The sequence below is a fragment of the Pipistrellus hanaki genome (assembly GCF_964339955.1).
Source record: "Pipistrellus hanaki genome assembly, chromosome: 14".
NCBI classification, from domain to species: Eukaryota; Metazoa; Chordata; class Mammalia; order Chiroptera; family Vespertilionidae; genus Pipistrellus; species Pipistrellus hanaki.
In genome coordinates this window covers 17,216,542-17,238,831 of record NC_140516.1, presented here as the reverse complement: position 1 = coordinate 17,238,831, position 22,290 = coordinate 17,216,542, and the positions used below count along the sequence as shown (strand labels likewise).

At 42.2% G+C, this 22,290-nt stretch overlaps 3 protein-coding genes across 5 annotated transcripts in view; all 3 read right to left on the bottom strand.

The window, feature by feature from the left end:
• SAR1A (secretion associated Ras related GTPase 1A) overlaps positions 1-22,290 on the bottom strand; it is a 197,743-nt gene that overhangs the window by 15,295 nt on the left and 160,158 nt on the right. Inside the window, exons 1-2 of one of the 3 annotated variants that reach the window (XM_084903716.1) lie at positions 898-1,018; positions 455-513 (exon numbers count right to left, since the gene is read on the bottom strand). The exons of 1 other annotated variant lie outside the window; for it this stretch is intronic. The gene's annotated coding sequence lies outside the window, so the exon portion shown is untranslated. Of the gene's footprint in view, positions 1-454; positions 514-897; positions 1,046-22,290 lie in introns of those variants that run through there. One more of the 3 variants, XM_084903715.1, reaches the window with a different exon arrangement.
• The window catches only part of AIFM2 (AIF family member 2), a 132,277-nt gene that overhangs the window by 47,934 nt on the left and 62,053 nt on the right, over positions 1-22,290 (bottom strand). The window lies entirely within an intron of this gene.
• PPA1 (inorganic pyrophosphatase 1) overlaps positions 14,878-22,290 on the bottom strand; it is a 41,940-nt gene continuing 34,527 nt past the window's right edge. The window contains exons 9-11 of the mRNA XM_084903714.1: positions 17,054-17,123; positions 15,802-15,844; positions 14,878-15,223 (exon numbers count right to left, since the gene is read on the bottom strand). Coding sequence (XP_084759840.1) covers positions 15,192-15,223; positions 15,802-15,844; positions 17,054-17,123 — 145 coding nt within the window. The 3' untranslated portion in view covers positions 14,878-15,191. The remainder of the gene's footprint in view (positions 15,224-15,801; positions 15,845-17,053; positions 17,124-22,290) is intronic.

Below are 22,290 nucleotides of genomic sequence, written 5' to 3'. Positions count from 1 at the left end.
ACTGATCTGGGGTAGCTAAGAAACCTGCTTAGCTGCAGGTGTATGTGTCAAAGGCCAGACCCATTGCAAAGCTCCATAAGACCCCCCCCCAACCCCCACCACCACCACCGCCCCCATCACAACCTAAGCGGATAGGTCAAGTCAGGAGAAAAGACAAGAGCAAGAGAGAATACTAACAGGCAATTTGGTATCGATGCTCACTAGAGTACTCCTGGCCGCTCAGCTAGAATCCTGAACTAAACATTCATCTATACCAAACAAAATGAAGAAATTTTGCCATGAAATGAAGACAGAGGGGTGATAGAAGAGGGAGACAGACCTAAGAACATCAGATGATAACAGAGCTGGAGTGTGTGTGTGTGTGTGTGTGGGGGGGGGGGGGGGGGGCCAGGAAGGAGGGGGAGATGGAGGAAGAGCCGGGACTGGGAGGCAGAACAGGTTCCAACGCTCACACCTGCTACCTCTGGGGCCTGGGCCAGTTCGCGGCGCCCCGGCGAGCCTCAGTCCCCGCGTCTGTAAAACAAGGATCATCATCAAGGTCTCTCGCCCGCCCAGGGCTGTAATGCAAGGCTCTTCACAGACGGGGATATATGAAGCCGTTTCGTAAACCAGAGCGCGCAGTACACACAGGAAAACTGTTATCCCGCCCGGCAGCTGCAAGACCCCCGAGCGGAATGCAGATCGGCCTGGTACCCCAAAAGGCAGGCACGGCACCCAGCGGACCGGGCCGAGGCGGCCCATCCCCGCCCAGAACCAGTCCCACGGCCTCACAGAACCGCCTGCGTGTCACTTCCCCCCCCCTTCCCCGCCGGCGCCGGCCTCCGCCCCGACCCTCCTGTCGTCCGCCCCGACCTGTCCGCCCCCGGCTCCCTCCCTCGAGGCAGCCGCCACACTTACGGCCCAACAGGCTCCTCCGGCGGCGGCGGCAGCGGCGGCGGCGGGCGGCTTCGACCCTCCTCTGAGCACACAGCCCAGCAGCACCCGGGACCGCCAGCTACTCGCCGGATGTACGTCACACCCCTCCCCCGGGACTTCCGGGCGCGTGATTGCCCCTCCCCTTCCAGCGTCGAGAAGCTCTTCAGCCGCGGGAGCGCCCTACTGGTGCGTCCGGCCGCGGAGGGGCGGGCCTCCGGCGTGACGACACGCACTCGGGGGCGGGCCAGGACTGGCCACGCCCCCTCCCGTGAGGAGGGCAGGATGCGCGAGACGTGGCAGCGCGGTGGCCCGGAGGGTGGGGGCGGTCCCCTGGCGCCTGGCAGGGCACCCAGGCGCTGGGCAGCGCGGCTCCAATGCCGACTCCCTTCCCAGGCGCGAGGGGTGGCGGTTAGGGAGGTTCTCGGAAAGAAGAATAGGGCTGAGAGCCCTCGACCTAAGGTGGGTGGATCCCTGCAAGGTTTTGTTTTCAGTCTCTTGGCCCTGTGATCGCCTGTCTTTTAGACGAACAGCTACTGTTTTTGGAGAAGTTATGTTCCAGGCCGTGTGCACCGAGTCCTTGGAATGCCTCATCTTATTCGACCCTCGTCCAGCCCAACGAAGGAGATGCCGTCGTTACCTCCAGTTTACAAATGAGAGGACCGAAGGGACGAAGCTCCCAAGTTCGTACGCTAGGAACGGCAGAGCAACACGTTGACTCGATTTATCTTGTCCTTCATATGAATTTTCTCATTTAACTCTATGAGATGGGTATTATTACTCCCATTTTACAAATATGAAAACTGAGTCGGATGAGAAGATGGATATTTTTGGATAGGAAAACTCAATATCCCAAAGATCTAAATTATCTAAGTAAAATTATAAAGTTAACAGAATTCATATATAAGTGCTAATAGAATCAATACGTTATGTGTGAGTGTGTGTGTTTAAACCACCTTGTTTGTGCCTAAAATTCAAATGGAAAAATGACACTAGTCAGGAAAGAAGACCGAGAAGGGAGGAACTAGCAGTATCAGATAGTTAAGCAGAATATAGGTCCTCAGTAATTAAAAAAGTTTGGTGCTAGTGCACAAAAAGCCAAAGTAGAGAAATAGACCCAAATACATAAAGAAATGAAATGAAAGTGGCAATAATCAGATGGGGCTGGACGGCAAGCTCACCACCTTCTCTCCTTTTGTCCTGTGGGTCTTCCACTTTGAGTTTGACACAGACACAGAAAGGGATTAGTCCATGCTCTGAGAATTCTCACCAGCTTTGGCTAAACCAGGGGAACTGTCCTTAGGGCTTAGAACCCCACTGTGCACATCCTGAAACAGGGCTGCCCCAGTGCTGGCCAGTGCATTAGATTACTGACCCCGATAGAAGTCTGGCTGCAAGAAGTGGGAGGTTCCCAAGCCATAAGGATGATTGGGCAGGTGGAGAGGAAGGAGCACACTGGCAATTTCTCAGAACAGCGAACACCAGCTGGGCAGCCTGGGGCTAGTTGACAAGTGCCCCAGGCTACAGTGTCCCCACCTCTAAGATGGGTGAAAGAGGCATTGTCCATGATGGCAGTGTTTCTAGAATATCCTATATAATAAAAGCCTAATATGCAAATTTTCCCCTCAGGCGGTCATTCAACAGGGAGTTCAACCACTCCCTATGACATGTGCTCACCAACAGGGTGCGGCATGGAACATGATGGGCTTCAGCAACATGGTGCTGTCAGTAGGCGGCAGTGGAGGTGCTGTTGGCTCTGATGGGCCCTGATGGGCCCTGATGAGAGCAGAACCATGCCAGCACCAGCCAAGGTGGGTGCGATCAGGGATCCAATTGCCCTGCAGATGGCAACCAGCAGTAGGATGGTGGAGCAGGTAAGAGGGCAGTGCCAGGCAAGGCAGGGTGCCAGGCAGGGCTGCGGGGCTGCAAGGCTGGGGGGCATGAGCTGAGGCCTGATCTCTTTCAGGCTGCCCAGAGGGAACCTGCCCATGCATGAATTCATGTACCAGGCCTCTGGTGTTTTCAATGAATGTTTCAATTATGTGTTTAAAAACAATAAAAGGGTTGGGACAATTGGGTAGTCAAAAAACCTAAAAGGTGAATTTACAAATCCCGTACTACACCGAGTAAGTTCCAAGTGATTAAAAGATTTGTATATTTTTAATTGACACCATAAAAGTACTAGAAAAATAGAAGAAAACATGGATGAGTTCCTTATATTTGTGGAATGGAAAAGACCTTTCTGGTTTGGATTGAAAATCCAGAAGCCATAAAAGATTGACAAATATAACTACAGAAATATAGGAAATTTTTATATTAAAACAACAATGATGCCACCATAAACTCAACAGATAACAAGCTAAGAAAATATATATGTAATCACATCCAAGGCAAGTGAAAAATTAATATGAAAAAGACTATTGTTAAAAAATGGGCAAAGATTAGGACCAGACAATTCACTGTAAAGGAACTATAAATGGCTCTTAAACACATAAACTAATAATAGAAATATAGTAGAGATTCCAGATTACACAGTGGGGCAAAAGTAGGTTTACAGTTGTATGTGAAACACAGAGTTTCCATATGAACAACTGTAACCCTACTTTTGCTCCACCTTGTGTATATATGTAGAAAATAATAAAAGGTAAATAAACTGAGATATCATTTTCATTCATCAGGTTGGCAAAAGTCCACCTGTTTACTGGTGACAAGGCTATGGTAAATATAGTGGTCAAGGAAGACCCCACTAAGGTGTCATTTAGATAAGACCTGAAGGACACCTGGTTTCAGGCTGACAGCAGAGCCATGTGCAAAGGCCCTGAGGCAGGAGTGTGCTTGACAGGTTCCAGGAACAGCTGGGAGACCGGTGTAGCTAGACAGATGACAAGGGAAGGCGTAGCAGATGAGGTGAGAGAGGTGAGGGGGTAGGCAGTTAAGAATTGGGAATGTTCTGAGGTTCTACCTCACTTGCAAGCTAACGACCTAGTCTAGTATGCTTTGGCGGATACTGACAGCGACACCCGACTCCTAGGGCAGAGACAAAGGATTGTATTACCTCAAGCACAGCAAGTAGCATGAGCTTCATGTTTGTGTCTTTTCCACTTGCCTCCCTGCCCACCCAAGTGCCCTGGGGGTGTCAGAGCACAGCCCAGTGATGCTAACCTCAGAGTTTAGGGAACTCAAGTCTTTCATAATGGACTGCAAGCAAAGCTGCCTGGCCTTTGACCAGAAGGAGACATTATTACACTGGACAGTAAACCTGTCCCCATGTCCCAGACAGTCTGTCTGTCTTTCAAGGCTATTCCTAAAATATATAAAATCCTTGAAAAGAAGTCCAAATAAAGGCAGCCAGCACTTCTGCTCCAAGAAGAGCAGAAATGGAAGAGATTGTGGAGAATTGTCTCTCAATGGGGAGCAAAGCTTAGAGCCTTAGGCCACTGTGAGGACTTCAGCTTTCATTGGGAATGCTCTGGAGAGCCAACAGAGGAGCTGAGCAGAGGAGTTTTATGTAATTCTCCTCTCCACTCTATTCTGTTCCCTACATATGCTCAACATTGGCTAGATATGCACTCAGAAATTAAAATGGAGACTGAAAAGCAACTGCGTTAGGGTTCTGCAGAGGAACAGAACCAATAGAATCTAAATGGATGGATCTAAGAGGAAACTGATTAAAGGAAATGGCTCACATGGTTAGGAGCTGAAAGGTCCCATGGTCTGCTGTCTGCAAACTGGAGAACCAGGCAAGTCTGTGGTATGATTTAGACCAAGTCTGAAGTCCTGAGAACTGGGTGGGGTGGGGTGGAGGTGGGGTTTGCTGCTGGGGTAAGTCCTGGGGTCAGAAAGCCTGAGAACCAGGAGTTCTGATGTCCAAGGGCAGGAAAGGTGAATGTCTCAGCTCAAAGAGCTTTTGTGTTTTTGTTCTATTTAGGGCCTTCGTGGATTGGATGAAGCCATCCCACTTTGGTGAAGGCTGATCTCTTTACTCCATCAACTGAATCAAAGGCTAACCTCTTCCAGAAACGCGCGCACACACACACACACACACACACAAAATAATGTTTTACTGGGGTGTCCAGAATCTTTGCTGTACACATCTTTGTCATAGACATCTCTGCTGCCAGCATTTTTGTCACATTTTCACTGCATAACTAATTGCCTATAAGGCAATTTTGCCCTAAGGAAGATAAAAATCAAAGAAATAAAAAGAGGCATTAAAAAAGGATATTGCAAAATTTAAGACTTTGTTATAAAGCACAAAATATTTGAATTCTTTTAAAATATATGTAGATTCAGGGCAATACTACACAAATAGCTGATTTTATTTTATGGATTGTACCCAAGCACGTATTGAAGTATGGTAGCAATCATCTCAGGTAGAAACTGCTGTTTGGGTTCTGTACTTATTTGTTTGCTAAAACAATAGAAAGTTATTTTGATTTTCTGAACATCTATATGCTATCCCAATGATGGTTTGAATATCCCATCGATTGTGATCTCACTGGTTACTGAAGCACATTTTTTCTGGGAACTAAGACAGATAACTGAGTTTCAGTTAACTCAGTGCTCCCGGAATAAGAGCACAAATTATCCTAAATTGCCTCAGTAGCTACAGATAGTGCATTCCTGTTGACTCAGTGGTCCCAGAATCTGGACAGCACAATTACTCTAAATTGTCCCGGTGCTCCCAGGTAATGTGTTTCTGTCGATTCAGTGATTCGTAGATACTTTGGATAACTAACTTGCTCAGTTTCACTTCTGTAAAATCGTGAAACAGGTTCCTCATTCCAGACGCAAAGACGTAATCGATACCTCTGTGATATGCTGCCAATATAAGGCAGAGCGACAAGCTGTCCGGGGCTGCGAGGTCTGGAGCGCTTTTGCTCCCTCGTATGCCGCCGGCCTTTAATAAATGATGCCATAATAAACTGTTTTGAGGCGACCTTTGCAAGATGGGGGTTACACTACAACAGTGTCCTCATTCTCTGGGAAATGTGAATTCAGCTCTGCGTTCTCAAAGAGGGCCCTCAGCCTCTCTACTCCCAAAGTAGTGCGTTTCAAAATAAGACAACTCTTGGGGCAAGTCGTCATCTTCTGGAAGAACTGCTCACTGTTTTAAGACTAGCAGCACGTCTGCGTGTCACTGTGAGGCCAGTGTGAGGACTAGCTGAATTTATTTGTCATATGAACCTGGGAGTAACTGAGAAGTTCGTCAATGGAGAATGAAAGCTAACTGACAACTAGCTTACATACCTTAATGTGTTGGAGGCGGTTGGTCCAGCAATGGAGAAATGAAGCCTAACTGAAAACTGGCTTAATTAAATACATTAAGTCGGTGGAGGGCAGCTGATGAGTCAGTGGAAAAATGAAATCAAACAAACAAGAAACAAAGCTGCTGTCAGCCATTTATTTTATCGTTTTTACAGCAAAATTGCCTCAGGGGCAGTTAGTTACATGGGTAAAACTGTCTGTAGCAAAGATGCGATGGCAAAAAGACCTCTCAGCCAGGTGAGAGTTTAGCATCCACACGCAGGGGTCCTCAAACTTTTTAAAGTGGGGGCCAGATCACGGTCCCTCAGAGAGCTGGAGGGCCGGACTATATGAACTACTAATTCCTACTGTAACACCTCAGCTGCGCTCACTGCCCAAAAAACCTGGCGGGCCGGATCAGACTCCTCTGCGGGCCGCATGTGGCCCGAGGGCCGTAGTTTGAAGACCCCTGAAGTGACACATCACGTTGACAACATGTGCCCTGTGTAGGATATGATGACAATAGCTCTTTCCCTCTAGGATCTTCCTCCCCTGAACACATCACCCCAGTCTAATCGTGAGAAAAACATCAGACAAGTCCCAAGTGAGAGACATTCTACAAAATACCTGACCATTACTCCTCAAAACTGTCATGAAAACCAAGAAATGTCTGAAAAATTGTCACAGCCAAGAGGAACCTAAGGAGATAGGAGAGCTAAATGCAATATGGGATCCCTAGTGGGATCCAGAAACAAAAATAAAAGGAAATCTAATTAAAGTGAGGGATTTATTAATAATGTTTCAATATTGATTCTTCAATTGTAACAAATGTACTATAGTAATGCAAGCTGTTAATAATATGGAAATGGGTTATAGAGTATATAGGATCCCCAGTAGGGGGCATGCAGGAGGCAACCAATCAATGATTCTCTCTCATCATTGATGTTTCTCTCTCTCTCCTTCTTCCTTCCTCTCTGAAATCAATAAAAATATATTTTAAAAAAAGAAACACATTTTCAGGTTCCACTGCAGACCTAAGAAAGCAGGATCTCTGAGGGTGGGACTAGCAGTTGGTTTTAACAAGCCCTCTGAAATTTTGTGTGTTTTTAAAAAAATATTTTTTATTAATTTTTTACAGAGAGGAAGGAAGAGGAATAGAGAGTTAGAAACATCGATGAGAGAGAAGCATCGATCAGCTGCCTCCTGCACACACACACACACACACACACACACACACACACACACATACACCCCCCACTGGGGATATGTCCGCAACCAAGGTACATGCCCTTGACTGGAACTGAACCTGGGACCCTTCAGTTCCCAAGCCAAAGCTCTGTCCAGTGAGCCAAACCAGCTAGGGCAGCTCTCTGAAGTTTGAGAAACACAAGGTTTGAACATTCTTTTGAGGATTAATTAGAAATTACTAGGAAGAAAGAGAAAGCACATTTAATAAATTAAGAGAGATTTTTTTTATTACATTAAAAAACCTGAGATTTAAGGCACTTTCCTAAGCAGTGGGCAAGAAGGCAAACATAAGCTCTTTCTGGAGGGCAGTTGAGCATTTATTCAAAATCTTTGGAAATCTGCATACTCATAGTTGCCCTTCTAGGAATGTATCCTTAGGAAAAAAATCAGACATTTTCTGAAATTTATTGATGAAAATGTTAATTCATTATAGCAATAATTTAAAATTGGAAGAAATTAGAAATAAACTGAAAGGCAAATGATAGATGATTAGTTAGTGAACTATTATATATCTTCATTATGTAATTAATTGAGTCATTTTATATAGTGTTGAATGCTTTTATAAAAGGAGAAAAGTTTACCTTAAGCTGAAATAGCAGGTTACAAAGGTGTAAGTCAACTTCCCAATTTTGCTTTATAAATATACATGAGTACCTATATTCAGCTGATTCTCATTATTCGCAGTAGTTATGTGCTATAAATTCACCCCAAACACAGAATTAGCCTATACTGCACCATGGCTGGTGGGGGAAATACAGAAGCAAGTTCTTGCAATTCTCTGTTCACAATACATAGCCTTATTTTATGTGTGTTTCTGCTTAAAGACCGCTTATTTAAAATATTTTGTTGACTCATTAACATTGAACTCATGGCCAACGGGAGTATAATTCCTATCTGAGCAAAGCTTATATAGTACAAGTATTTTCTCCCTAAAACACAGCACAGTTTTTGCTGAGGAACACTAGAGAGCACTGCACCGCACTCAGGGGCTATTTAAACAGCGAAATCACCAATAAAAAGCACGCAGAGGGGAAAACCTAGACCCCAGTGGACACTTGTTTACAATATGAGAGCTGGAACAAGAAGGCAGTGTCCCCTTGTTTGATCTCAGCTGGAAAGAACACATCAGGTGACAGATTTTTTGCCACTCTGCATGTCTGTAAATGACCATAAAAAAAAGCACGGTAAGTATTGATTTTGGGGTTACAGGTAAATTTTAGAGAGAAGGCAAAGTCTGGAATCTGCAAACAATGAGAAATGAGGACCAGCTATCTATCTATAATCTATCTATTTTATCTATTATATACAGAGTGGCCAGATTATTATGATCTCTGAACGCATAATAATCTGGCCACTCAGTATATATTCTATATAATAAAAGGCTAATAATGCAAATTGCCCCCTTGACCAGGAGTTCGACCAGTAGGCAGGCTGGCCAACTGCCCATGTCCCCTTGCCCTAGCCAGGCTGGCCGAACCCCCACCCATGCACGAATTCATGCACCAGGCCTCTAATATATATATATATATATATATATATATATATATATATATATATACACACACATATATATATATATATATATATATATATATATATATATATATATCTCCCAGGGGAGGCACTCTCCTTCCACACCTGAGACGCCCCTTTTCCAAGAGTTATCTAGATGTGGGGCAGTGGAGCTGAGCCTGAGGGAGAAATCCAGTTGTAATGAGTGGACTGATTCAGGAAGCCTCTTTATTCCTTTGACCTAAGACTCTCCTTCCCCATCCAGAGGCACTAGGACAGATGGGTGGGTTGGGAGGACCAGTTGGGGGACCTCCACACCCCTCCTCCACCAGGAGATACCCACCTACCCTCAGGCAGCACCTGCAGGGATCAACAGAAGCCCCAGCAGCACCGGGTAAAACACGTGGCCCAAAATGAACCTGCAAAGCTGCTGAAAATTATACTGTCCTTGAGACCACAAAAGCAGACCAAAACACACCTGCTAACCCAAGAAGGGTGATGCCTGCAAAAACAGAAGATTTCTATAGAACCTAGAGTCTCCTAACACAACAGACGAAATGTCTAGAGCACTGTTACCAACCACCCATCAGATTAAGAACCAGGAAAAGCACAACTTGAATGTGGAAAGACAATCAGTGGGTGACAACAGATGAATATTTGTACAAATTTGTAAGCAGCTGCGATTAGACAGTCATTAGAAATTCCCTTGAAATAAGCTAAAATATTTTTTAAAATCTCTTAGCAAAGAAATAGTAGTTACAAAAAAAAAAAAAAAGAACCAATGAAAATAGTAGAACTGAAAATAAAATTAACAGAAAGAAAAGACTTGCTGGGCTGGGGGAAGGTCAATTGGGGGGAAAAAAGGAAACATGTACTTCTATTTATAATACTTTAAACAATAAAAAAAAAATTAGAGTGGAGATGACAGGATACTCGGTGAATGAGGACAGAACAAGAGAGCTCACGCAGTCTGAAAAAGAGAAAATAGTGTGGGGGGTGGAGTGAGACAGAACCTACAGACCCATGGGACAATAACAAAAGACCCAGCATTCACATCATCAGAGTCTCAGAAGAGAGGAGAGTGGGCAGAAAGAGTATTTGAAGAAATACGGCTGAACATTTTCTCAGATTTGGAAAAAGACACAAACTTACAGACACAAGAAGCAGAGCAAACTCCAAACAGGATGAAGTGCTATCTGGCAATAATTATCTTAAATGAAAATGGTCTAAATTAGTGATTTGCAACCGGTGTGCCACAAAATATTTTAAAACATGCAATAACTGACTATTTAGTCAGGGACAGTGACCTCTTTTCCCTTAGACTGTCAAATAAAAAAATGGCAACAGCCAACACAACAATAGCCATCTGGTATGAATGAATCAAAATTACACCTATTTTTGATGTGCCACAGAATTTTGGTAATTAATTTATTAAATGTGCCATGAGATGAAAAAGGTTGAAAATCACTGGTCTGAACATATCAATTAAAAGAATGGGTAAAAAAAAAAATTACAACTCAACTATATGATACTTATAAGAATTTACTTCAAATTCAACAACATATGTAGGTTGAAAAATAAAATAATAAAAAAGATAGCCGGGACCGGTTTGGCTCAATGGATAGAGCGTCGGCTTGGGGACTGAAGGGTCCCGGGTTCGATTCCGGTCAAGGGCATGTACCTTGGTTGCGGGCATATCCCCAGTAGGGGGTGTGCAAGAGGCAGCTGATCGATGACTCTCTCATCGATGTTTCTAACTCTCTATCTCTCTCCCTTTCTGTCCGTATAAAAATCAATAAAATATATTAAAAAAAAAAGACCTTGCCAACATTAATTTAAAAAGTGTCTATATTAATCTCCGATAAGGTGGACTACAGAAGAAAGAAAATTACTAAAGACAAGGAGGAAATTACATAATGATGTAAGAATCAATCCACCAGGAAGACATAGAGATCTAAAGTGTGTGCACACCAAACAACAGAGCCTCAAAATACATGAAAGCACACACACACCCTGAGAGAGCCGGAAAGGGAAACAGACAAAGCTACAGTCATCACTGAGGACTTCAACACCCTCCTTTCAGCAACTGATAAAACTGATGAAAATCAAGGATACAGAACACTTCCACCAGTCTACAGGAGTTAGTTAACATGAATGTAATATTCCACCAACACCATCAAAATACATTTTTTTCTAAGCACCCGTGGAACATGCCCCAAATCAGACCACATTCTGGGCCATAAAACAACCTTAACAATATAAAAAGTATTGAAATCATACATAGTGTGTTTTCTGATCTTAATGGAATTAGAAATCACTAACAAACACAATAGGAAAGTAAGCACATGGCTAAAATTGATCATAATCTCAGCAAGATTTTTTATAAGCCTCAACAACAGACATAGGAAAGTATTATTTTAAAATTTAAATGAGGCCTGGCCAGTGTGGCTCAGCAGTTGAGCTTTGACCTATGACCTTTGACCTAGAAAGTCAGGGTTCAATTCCCAGCCAGGGCACACGAGTAGGTTGCAGGCTCAATCCCCAGTAAGAAGAGTGAAGGAGGCAGCTCATGATTCTCTCATTATTGATGTTTCTCTCTCTCCCCTCTCTCTCCCTTCCTCTCTGAAATATATATATATATATAATTTTTTAAATTAGCCCTAGCCCAGTGGTTGGCAAACTCATTAGTCAACAGAGCCAAATATCAACAGTACAACAATTGAAATTTCTTTTTGAGAGCCAAATTTTTTAAACTTAAACTTCTTCTAATGCCACTTCTTCAAAATAAACTTGCCCAGGCCGTGGTATTTTGTGGAAGAGCCACACTCAAGGGGCCAGAGCCGCGGTTTAACTATCACTGCCCTAGCCAGTTTGGCTCAGTGGCTAGAGCGTTGGCCTGTGGACTGAAGAGTCCCTGGTTTGATTCAGGTCAAGGGCACATAACTTGGTTGCAGGCTCCTCCCTGCCTGGACCTGGTCAGGGTGAGTGCAGGAGGCAACCAATCGATGTGTTCCTCTCACATCGGTGTTTTCTTTGTCTTTCCCTCTCTCTTCCACACTCTAAAAATCAATGGAAAAATATCCTTGAGTGAGGATAATAGAGAAGATAGAAAAAAAATTTAAATGAGAAGGCACATTTAAATAAAGTTAAATAAATCCTAATAGAGACTAAAGTGGAAGTACTCCAAGTGGTAGTAAGGCTTACCATGTAGCTACAGAAGTCTAGAGTGTGGTACTGAGAGAGGGACAAACACATAGGTCAGTGGAACAAGCAGAGGACCCAGAAAGAGACCCAGGTATCTGGTACTTACCAGAAGCACAAAACCAATTTAATGAAGAAAAACCTTGTAACAAATCGTACTGAAGCAACTGAACATCCATAGGAAGGGGTGGGGGGGGAAGAACTTTGACTTAAACCTTAACACCTTATACAACAAACTCAAAATGGACCATAGACTTTTAGAGAAAAACATAGGAAAGAATTAGTATCTTGTAGGATGCAAGAACTTACATAGGTGATTACCTTGTATAGAACAATGTATCATCCAAATTAATATAAGACTGGGAAATCCTAATAAGATCGATGGATTATATAAAGGTCAGTGTCCTGGCTGTGATATACTATAGTTTTACAAAATCTTACCTTTGGGGAAATCTAGAGAGAATCCCTCTATTTCTTACTGCTGCCTGTGACACAATGATCTCATTAAAAATTTCAAAGTGCTTGAATGCTTAATACATAATGTGAATCACATCTCTTCACTTTTTTAAAAATTCTTTTATATATATATATAATTGATTTTGTACAGAGAGGAAGGGAGAGAGATAGTTAGAAACATCGATGAGAGAGTCATTGATCAGCTGCTTCTTGCACACCCCCCACTGGGGATATGCCTGCAACCAAGGTACATGCCCTTGACCAGAATCGAACCCGGGACCTTTCAGTCCCCAAGCCAACGCTCTATCCATTGAGCCAAACCGGTTTTGGCTTGAGCCAAATCGGTTTCGGCATCTCTTCACTTTTATTTTATTATTTTTTTAAAATATATTTTATTGATTTTTTACAGAGAGGAAAGGAGAGGGATAGAGAGCTAGAAACATCGACCAGCTGCCTCTTGCACACCCCCTACTGGGGATGTGCCCGCAACCAAGGTACATGCCCTTGACCGGAATCGAACCCGGGACCTTTCAGTCCGCAGACCGACGCTCTACCACTGAGCCAAACCAGTTTTGGCCATCTCTTCACTTATAAAAAAATATATATATTTGTATAGATTTCAGAGAGGAAGGGAGAGGGAGAGATAGGTAAAAACATCAAAAAGAGAATCACTGATTGGTTGCCTCCTACACGCCCCACACTGGGGATCAAACCGGCAACCCAGGCATATACCCAAACTGGGAATCGAACCGTGACCTCCTGATTCATAGGTGGATGCTCAACCACTGAGCCACGCCAGCCAGGCTCATCTCTTTTTACAAATGAAGGAACGGAATTGGGTGGGAACTGACCTAAGATTACAGAATTAATAAGTAGATGAGCTAGGATTAAAAACTCAGGTCTGTATAGGTCCACAGCCCACGAACTTAATCACAAAGCTATTCTGGCTGATAACTCAGAGAATAATGAAAATAACTTAAGAGTTCAATTAGTTGCCTAGGGAAGTAAAGAAGGTAACTATCACTTCAAAAGGTGAGCAAGGCAAGACACCCATGTAAAACATACATGGTGTCAAAACAAGCCAAAGGAAAATCGTTTGGGCAAAAAATGAAAAAGGATCACAAGTCAAATTTATAGAAGATTCCTTTATTAACTTTTGATTGAGAATATGTATATTTTCAGAAAACAACTCCGAGATCATGTGGATTCCTGGAACAGAGAGGAATTGACAGGAGTGCTCAAGCCATGAAGACAGAAGAGAAGCAGTCCAGAGGTAAAAGACGCTGACGACGCCTTGCCATACTAGCAGTCAACAGCTGTGCGTCACTGCAGGTTGCCCAGGACCAAACCAGAGAGGGTCGGACCTGCATTACCACCATTTGTCCACCATCCAAAACTGAAATATCATTGCTGATATATACACATGAGGAACTGTTTGACATAGAAATTGGGACTCAAAAGAACCGTTGGCCCAGAAAGAAAACTCACTATTGACTGATTAATTTGCCTCTAGGCAGAACCAATATTGCTTGTCTCATTTTCGGTTCTTATAAATGTATTTCTAGTATCACATGAGCTTACTCATCTAGGGCAGTGCTTCCCAAACTTTTGACATATGCGCACCCCTTCTATAATTTTCGTAACGCTGAGTACCCCTCGCACTCATGAGAACGTAGAATTAGGCACAGCTGAGCACGGTGCAGTGCATATCCCCACCAAACTCCGGTGCAGCGTGTACCCCCACCAAACTCTTCCTGTACCTCTGGGGTACGCGTACCACACTTTGGGAAACACTGATCTAGGGGAAATAATGAACAACATAGACTGATGAACAAGAACAGCATTGGTCAGACTGTCAAATCTCAGAGGGAAGGAAGGGAAAGGTGGGGTAAGGGAGAGAGATCAACCAAAGGACTTTGTGCTTGCATATGAACCTAACCAGTGGTCACGGACAACAGGGGGGAGGGGGCATATGTGGGGAGGGGGTTGGGAAGGGAATGGGTGGGTGGGGGGGATGAAGACAAATATGTGATACCTTAATCAATAAAGTAATTTTTTAAAAAGGTGAGCAAGGTTGTGTTTTCTGCTAATATGATATAAATTTAAAAACTTTTGCTTTACAGTGGGATGGTAGGAATTAGGCAAGACCACAGTATCAAGACTACTGTAAAAATAAGGAATTTCATTCTCAGATTCCTAAAAGTAAAATCAGTTTTAGTCTAAAAATTATTGAACAACAAATAGCACCCATGCCTGCTTGGTAATGTCTGGCTTCAGATTAAAATGAAAATATAAGATAAATTTCAGCAAAATAATTTTATTTCCTAACACATAGTAAACATATACATCCAATATCTCGCACATTTATTCACAAATGACTTCCAAATTCCAATAACTGCTTTGATATTTAAGCATGTACTCATAGTTATCTTAGCTGAGATGAAAAATGCTTTCATATGGATAACATACTAAATATATTGGATTGGTCACAGCAGAATTTTCTTTGTTAGATTAGTTCTATAAATTTAAAGCTTAGAAAAGCCACTACTTTTGCATCTAATACTTCCAGATGAATATGATGCAGTAATATCAGCTTGTATTCTGGAGAAATTTCCTTAGTTTTTCTGGTGATGGAACCATTTATCCACTATATTTAGAGAAAAGAAAAACAAATTAGAACCCTCATTAAGAATCAAAATATACCCAACATGTAACAAAGAAGAATATATTTGCTTTAATGTGTCCTATTATTGATTATCTTAAAACAAACTTTCATACTTGCAAGTTTCACTATAGCAAACACAGGTAATTTACCAGTGCTTTCATTTAGGCTTCCTTACTCTTGTTACTAATCATATAAACTTGTGCTTCTCATGAGAGGAACCTGATAGCGAATTCTCAATCTAGAGGGGGAGAGAACTCCGTTCTGGGTGAAGCGGCCTGTGGCCAGATGAGGACCCAGAGCCCAGCCTGCTCCAGTGCCCATGAAGCATGTACCCAGACCCCAGAGTGGGCCGTGGTGCGGAAACGGCTGTGATCAGGGCTGACACCAGAGGTGGTGCGTACAACCATCTTCCTTTCTGCAGACATTATGAAACTCGACAAATGTTTCTTCTCCCCTTTCCTTTCTTTGTATGGATGTGGTATGTAAGATTTATCTATAGATATAATTTTCCCACACATTCACATAAGGTTTAATGTAATTTATTAGGATATTGTTCTTACCATCTGCAGGTATTGTGCAGGCAGATTCACATGGTGGTGGTAACTAAAACAAAATATTAAAATATATTAGTCTAATCCTTAAAAAAAAAAAAAACTAAAAAAAAAAAACTAAAAAAGTATACTGACAAAAATGAAAATGAATCTGAACAGAAGACAACTATCCTAATTTTTAGGTTCAAAAAATAATAATTTATCGGAATAAGGCAATATTTGCTCTACTGCTAAAAAAGTTAACAAATTCAAGCCCCTTTTAATGACACACATGAGAATAATAAAAATAAACGTATTTTGAAATAAAGAATAAAAACTGATTTACACACATAGTGATTTAATATATATTATAAATATATAATGTCGGCAGAGTGTTCTCATTGAAACATTATGATTGCCAACCAATACCTCTTCCTATCCAAATTTTCTTATTTGTTTCAACTTTGTCAGGATTCATACATAAAAATAAATATCCATTATTGGCTTTATAACTAAATTATTTTTCCTTTTACTCAATTAAAAAGCAGTACAAAATCAGACCTAATTTTGTTTTCCTTATTTAATATTGTAAATGAGAATAAATTAAGATGATCTAGTTAAATATATTGGTTAATCTGAATCAAATAAAAAAATAGTACAGAAACAAAATTATTTCTTTGATAAAAAGTTTACTGTCTTAGCCGGCCAGCAAGGCTCAGTGGTCGAGCATCAACCTATGAGCCAGGAGGTCACAGTTTGATTCCAGGTCAGGGCCCATGCCTGTGTTGCGGGCTCGATCCATAGTGGGGGGGCATGCAGAAGGCAGCCGATCTATGATTCTCTCTCATCATTGATGTGTCTACCTCTCTCTCCCTTCCTCTCTGAAATAGATAATTTAAAAATTTAACTGCCTTACATGAAAATCTTTTCTAGGATTATGAACCACCCCTGCAACAATACCTAAAATGTGATAACTTTAACTGACCTTGACAAGTAAGTTCCTGTTGATTCTTTTGTGAAAAATGGCCTATAATAGGTACATAGGCACTTGGGTTAGTAGTACAAATTGTACTACTTTGCTATCTGCCCAATTGAGGGTGGACTAGGACACTATTCAGCTTTTACATGCAGTCAAATGTTTGCTTACGTGTGTTCATGTTTTGTAAGTTCAAGACCTCACACAGTATATGCATACAGGAGGTACGCTGTCAGTTGGTGAAAGCAGTGCTTTCCCTCCCCATTTAGCACCATATTTGTCCTTTTTCAAGGAAGCATTACGTACGGCATCCACAATGGCTTTGGCAGCGTCCGGATCACACTTGTAGGGGCTCCCAGACACTGTAGTGTTCATGCTGTTAAATAAAACAAAGGCAGTCATGAGTTGCAGTAACAAAAGCTTCTCTCAAGAGTCAAAAAACATGTTGAAAGATGGTAGGCCACAGGAGATTCAAGTTCAATTTACTTGAACCTCAGGTTTACTCAAGTTGTAGGATACAAAATCAGTATACATGAACGGCTGCACTTCTGTACATTACTAAAAGCTATCACAGAGACATTCCGAGGATCCAAGATGGCTGTGCCCAGGTGAAGACCTAGCCGCAGCCGCACACAACAATTTCAATAAAATACAACTAAAATATAAAACGGACATTGCCCAGAACTACAGGAAGGTTGACTGACTGGAAATTCTACAGCGAGAAGCAAGGACAAAACCAGAAGGAGGCGCGGAGGAGCTGGAAAAGCCCAAGGTACGGAGACACGGTGCGCGGAGAGGACGGAGCCAGAGAGGAGGGGGAGACGGAGTGCCTGGCAGGCGTTCCCTAGCGGAAAGGAGACAAAACTCCAACTGTGCTGGGCCCCCGACTGCTCTGAACCCCAGTTCCCCAGACCCCGGGGACCCAGGCTCAGCCATAGGGAGCCGGGCTGTAAGGCGGGACCCCGGGGAAGCCGCGGCGAAAGGAGGTCCCTGCGGCGCGCACACTAAGCTCAGAGAAGGGACGGTCCGCTGTGCTGCGGGATTGCCCTGGCCGGAAGGAGACTGGGGCTCCAGACTGCTCTGAACGCCACCTCCAACTCCACTTCAAACTGAACTGAACCCCAATACCGGGCTCATTGGGGGAGAGCACATAGACTGTTCGGCAGCAGGCGAAAATCGAGGGCACCTTTCTCTCAGAGGTACCGGCAGCGAGCACTGAAGGACCCGCATAGGGCGGGGCTGACGGAAGCCAAAGCTGCAGGCTCCACCCTGAAACCTCGCCCCATCTGTAACTGCGAAATGCGACAACAAAATAAATCACAAACAAAAGAAATGGAGGACAAAAAGCGTCTGGATATAGAGTTCAAATCTACGCTTATAAGGTTTTTCAAGAATTTCCTAGAAAAGATGGATAAGACCTATGAGGATATGAAAAGAGATCATCAAGAAATGATAAGGGAACAACAAGAAATAAAGAATACATTGTCTGAAATAAAACATATTTTACAGAGTCCTAAAAACAAAAGGGAAGATCGCAAGAATCAAGTCAAAGATTTGGAACATAAAGAGCCAGAAGACACTCCTCCACAGAAGCTAGAAGGCAAGAGAATCCAGAAAATTGAAAATAATGTAAGAAACCTCTGGGACAACTTCAAGCGAACCAACATCAGAATTATGGGGGTCCCAGAAGATGAGAGAGAGCAAGATATCGAAAACATACTGAAAGAAATAGTGACAGAAAACTTCCCCCACCTGGTGAAAGAATTAGACTTACAAGTCCAGGAAGCGCACAGAACTCCAAACAAAAGGAATCCAAAGAGGACCACACCAAGACACCTCATAATTAAAATTCCAAGAGCAAAAGACAAAGAGAGAATATTAAAAGAAGCAAGAGCAGGAGGTAAGATGGCGGAAGAATAGATGGGCGGATTCTGAGCCCTCTCCCGAAGCAGAAAGAGAGAGCAACTGAGGGTCTTGTGCTGTGAGTGTTTATTGGCAAGCTGGGAGACAGCAAACACCAGAAGAAACTGCTGGGGGGCTGCTGACAGAGGTGCCCCTCACAGGGAAGCACCCACGCGGGCTGTGTCCCTGCCCGGAGCTACCTACCGGCTTGGACGGGGAAACCTCGCCATCTTGAGAGGAAGATAGGATCGTGTCAGAGGCCTGAATATCCACAGCCGCAGCGACCACCAAGCATCTGTGACCCCCAGAACGCGGATCCCAAGCGGCGCGAACACTTGCCCTCACAGGATTGCCCCACTGCTCAGCGAAAAGGTCAGATTTCGCGGGGAGAGGGTGGAGAGCGCTCGCGGCGAAAACAAAAAGCCTGTGCGCACAGAGCGCGCTCCCGGAAGCTGGAGGACAGGGGTGGTGATTACAAGTAGAAGCCCCCGCTGTTGGGCGGTTGTCACCCTTGAAAGTGGACGGGGCTCCTAACAGGGGAGATATCTAAAGAGCAACACATTTGGATCCGGCTCGGAGGGATATCGGAGAGTTGTGGGAGATTGCAGTTGCTCGGACCTGCCCCCTCCCCCCCTCCATAGTTCCAGCTTCAGAGAGGACGGAAAAAAAAAAAAAGCTGGAGAGGCTTTAGAGTCTGGGAAGTCAACCTAGAAACACTGCCCCCAGAGGCTAATTCACAAATTGACTCTAGTGTAATAAAAACAAAGCAAAACCTGCCTAAAAATCAGGACTGGATCATAACAATAGAGGAAGCGAATGACCTTCATTACTGCTAATTTTAATTAAATTTTTAAAATTTTATTATTATTTTTTTTTAATTTTTAAATTTTTGTTTTTTACTTTTGTTTTCATTATTTGCAACGTTTACTCAAGAAACTATTTTTTTTTCTTTTTCCTCACTTGATTTTATCTTGATAATTATTACATTGTATATGTAATCAACATTACTACTACTAATTTACCTTTTTCATCTTATTTTCTTTTGTTTATTTTTATTATTTTTATTCCATTTGATTATATATATATATATATATATATATTTTTTTTTTTTTTAATTTTTTTTTTAATTTCAGGATTACTGTTCTACAGTCTTTATCTATCCTTCTTTCTCCAACGCTTTATTCTATCTCAACCCTACCTTTATGCCCTCACCCTCTTTCCAATCTTTTCCTTTGATACCCTGTTTATCTTAACCCTTTCCTGCTCTAGATTTCCCCCATTCCATCTGTCTACCCCCTCCTAAAATTTCACCCTACTTGTATATATCTAATTTCCAACTACCTGCTCCAAACCCATTCACACCTCCCTCGCAGTTGTCCTAAAAACAAAAAAACAAACAAACAAAAAAAAAAACAGTCTTACTCTCTAACTCTGAAGTTGTATGTTGAATGTTAACTTTACTGAAGTTGTATGCTTTTCTTTTATAAGATTGATTTGCCTATGCTTTTTGTTTGATTGCATGTTTTTGTTAGCTGGGTTCTAGTCACCCTTATTGGTGGTTATTAATATCGCAAACACATTTCGATTCAGTGCCTTGTGTGTTGTACCTGGTTGTGTTGTATTTTGTGCCTTTAAATCAAAGCAGGAGAGAGAGAACTACACAACCAGACATCATAGATCATGGGGAGACCAAAAAACAGCCCGCATATGAAAGAAAAGCAGGCTTCACCAGAAAAGGAAGTAAACGATATAGAGGCAAGCAACCTACCAGAGCAAGAATTCAGAGTAACGATCTTAAGATGGCTAAAAAGAATGGAAGACAAATTTGACAATTTGAGTAAGACCCAAGAGGAAATGAAAAAAACCCAAGAGGAAATGAAGATGACTCAAGATGAAATGAAAAATGACATCGCTACTATGAAGAACTCAATAGAAAGCATCAAGAGCAGACTAGAAGAAGCAGAGGATCGCATCAGTGAGCTAGAAGACAAGATGGAAAAAAATACCCAATTAGAGCAGCTTCTAGAAAAAAAAATTAAAAAGCAGGAGGAGAGCCTACGGGAGCTTTGGGACAATGCAAAACAAAACAATATTCGAATAATAGGGGTTCCGGAAGGAAAGAAAACCGAGGTAGACATGGAAAATGTATTTCAAGAAATAATGACAGAAAATTTTCCTGAGATAGAGAAGAAAAAACCCACACAAATCCAAGATGCTCGCAGAGTCCCAAGCAAAATGGATCCCAGAAGACCGACGCCAAGACATATTATAATTAAATTGGCAAACACCAATGACAAAGTTAGAATCTTAAAAGCAGCCAGAGAGAGACAGAAAGTTACATATAAAGGAACCCCCATCAGACTAACAACTGATTTCTCAACAGAAACTTATCAGGCCAGAAGGGAATGGGATGAAATATACAAAGTCATGCAAAGAAAGGGTCTGAATCCAAGAATACTGTACCCAGCAAGACTATCAATCAAAATTGAAGGGGAAATCAGGAGCTTCACAGACAAAAAAAGACTAAAGGAATTTATCTCCACCAAACCAGCAATGCAAGAAATGCTCAAAGGTCTACTGTAAAAATAAATAAATAGGAAGCGAAGAAGGAACACAGGGGTATAGAATAAAAATGGCATCAAATGAGTACCTATCATTAATAACATTAAATGTAAATGGTTTAAATGCTCCAATCAAAAGACATAGGGTAACAGATTGGATAAGAAAACAAGACCCATACATCTGCTGTCTACAAGAAACCCACCTCAGAAAAAGAGATGCACACAGACTGAGGGTGAAGGGATGGAAAAAAGTTTTCCAGGCAAATGGAAATGAAAAGAAAGCTGGGGTAGCAATACTTATATCTGACAAATTAGATCTCAGAGTGAAGGACATAACAAGAGACAATGAAGGCCACTTCATAATACTAACGGGAGCAATCAAACAAGAAGAAATAACCCTGGTAAATATATATGCACCCAATACGGGAGCACCCAAATACATAAAAAAACTGCTGGAGGACATTAAGGGAGAGATTAACAGCAATACAATCATAGTAGGAGATTTTAATACCCCACTGTCACCCTTCGACAAATCATCTAAACAAAAAATCAGCAAAGAAATATCAATCCTAAATGACTCACTAGACCAGATGGAATTAATTGACATCTTCAGAACATTCCACCCCAAAGCCACAGAATATACATTCTTCTCAAATGCACATGGGACATTCTCAAAGATAGACCACATTTTGGGACATAGGCAAAGTCTCTTCAAATTCAAGAAGATAGAAATCATATCAAGCATCTTCTCAGACCATAATGGCATAAAACTGGAAATTAACTACAATAAAAATAATCCAAAGAAATCAAACACATGGAGACTAAACAGCATGCTATTAAACAAGGACTGGGTTACCAGAGAAATCAAGGAAGAAATTAAAAACATCCTGGAAACAAATGACAATGAAAACACAACAATCCAAAATCTATGGGACACAGCAAAAGCAGTTTTGAGAGGGAAGTTCATATCCTTACAAGCCTATTGCAAAAAACTAGAAAAAAGTGTAACAAATGATCTAACTCTACAACTCAAAGAGTTAGAAAAAGAGCAACAAGAAAAGCCCAGTGTAAGTAGAAGGA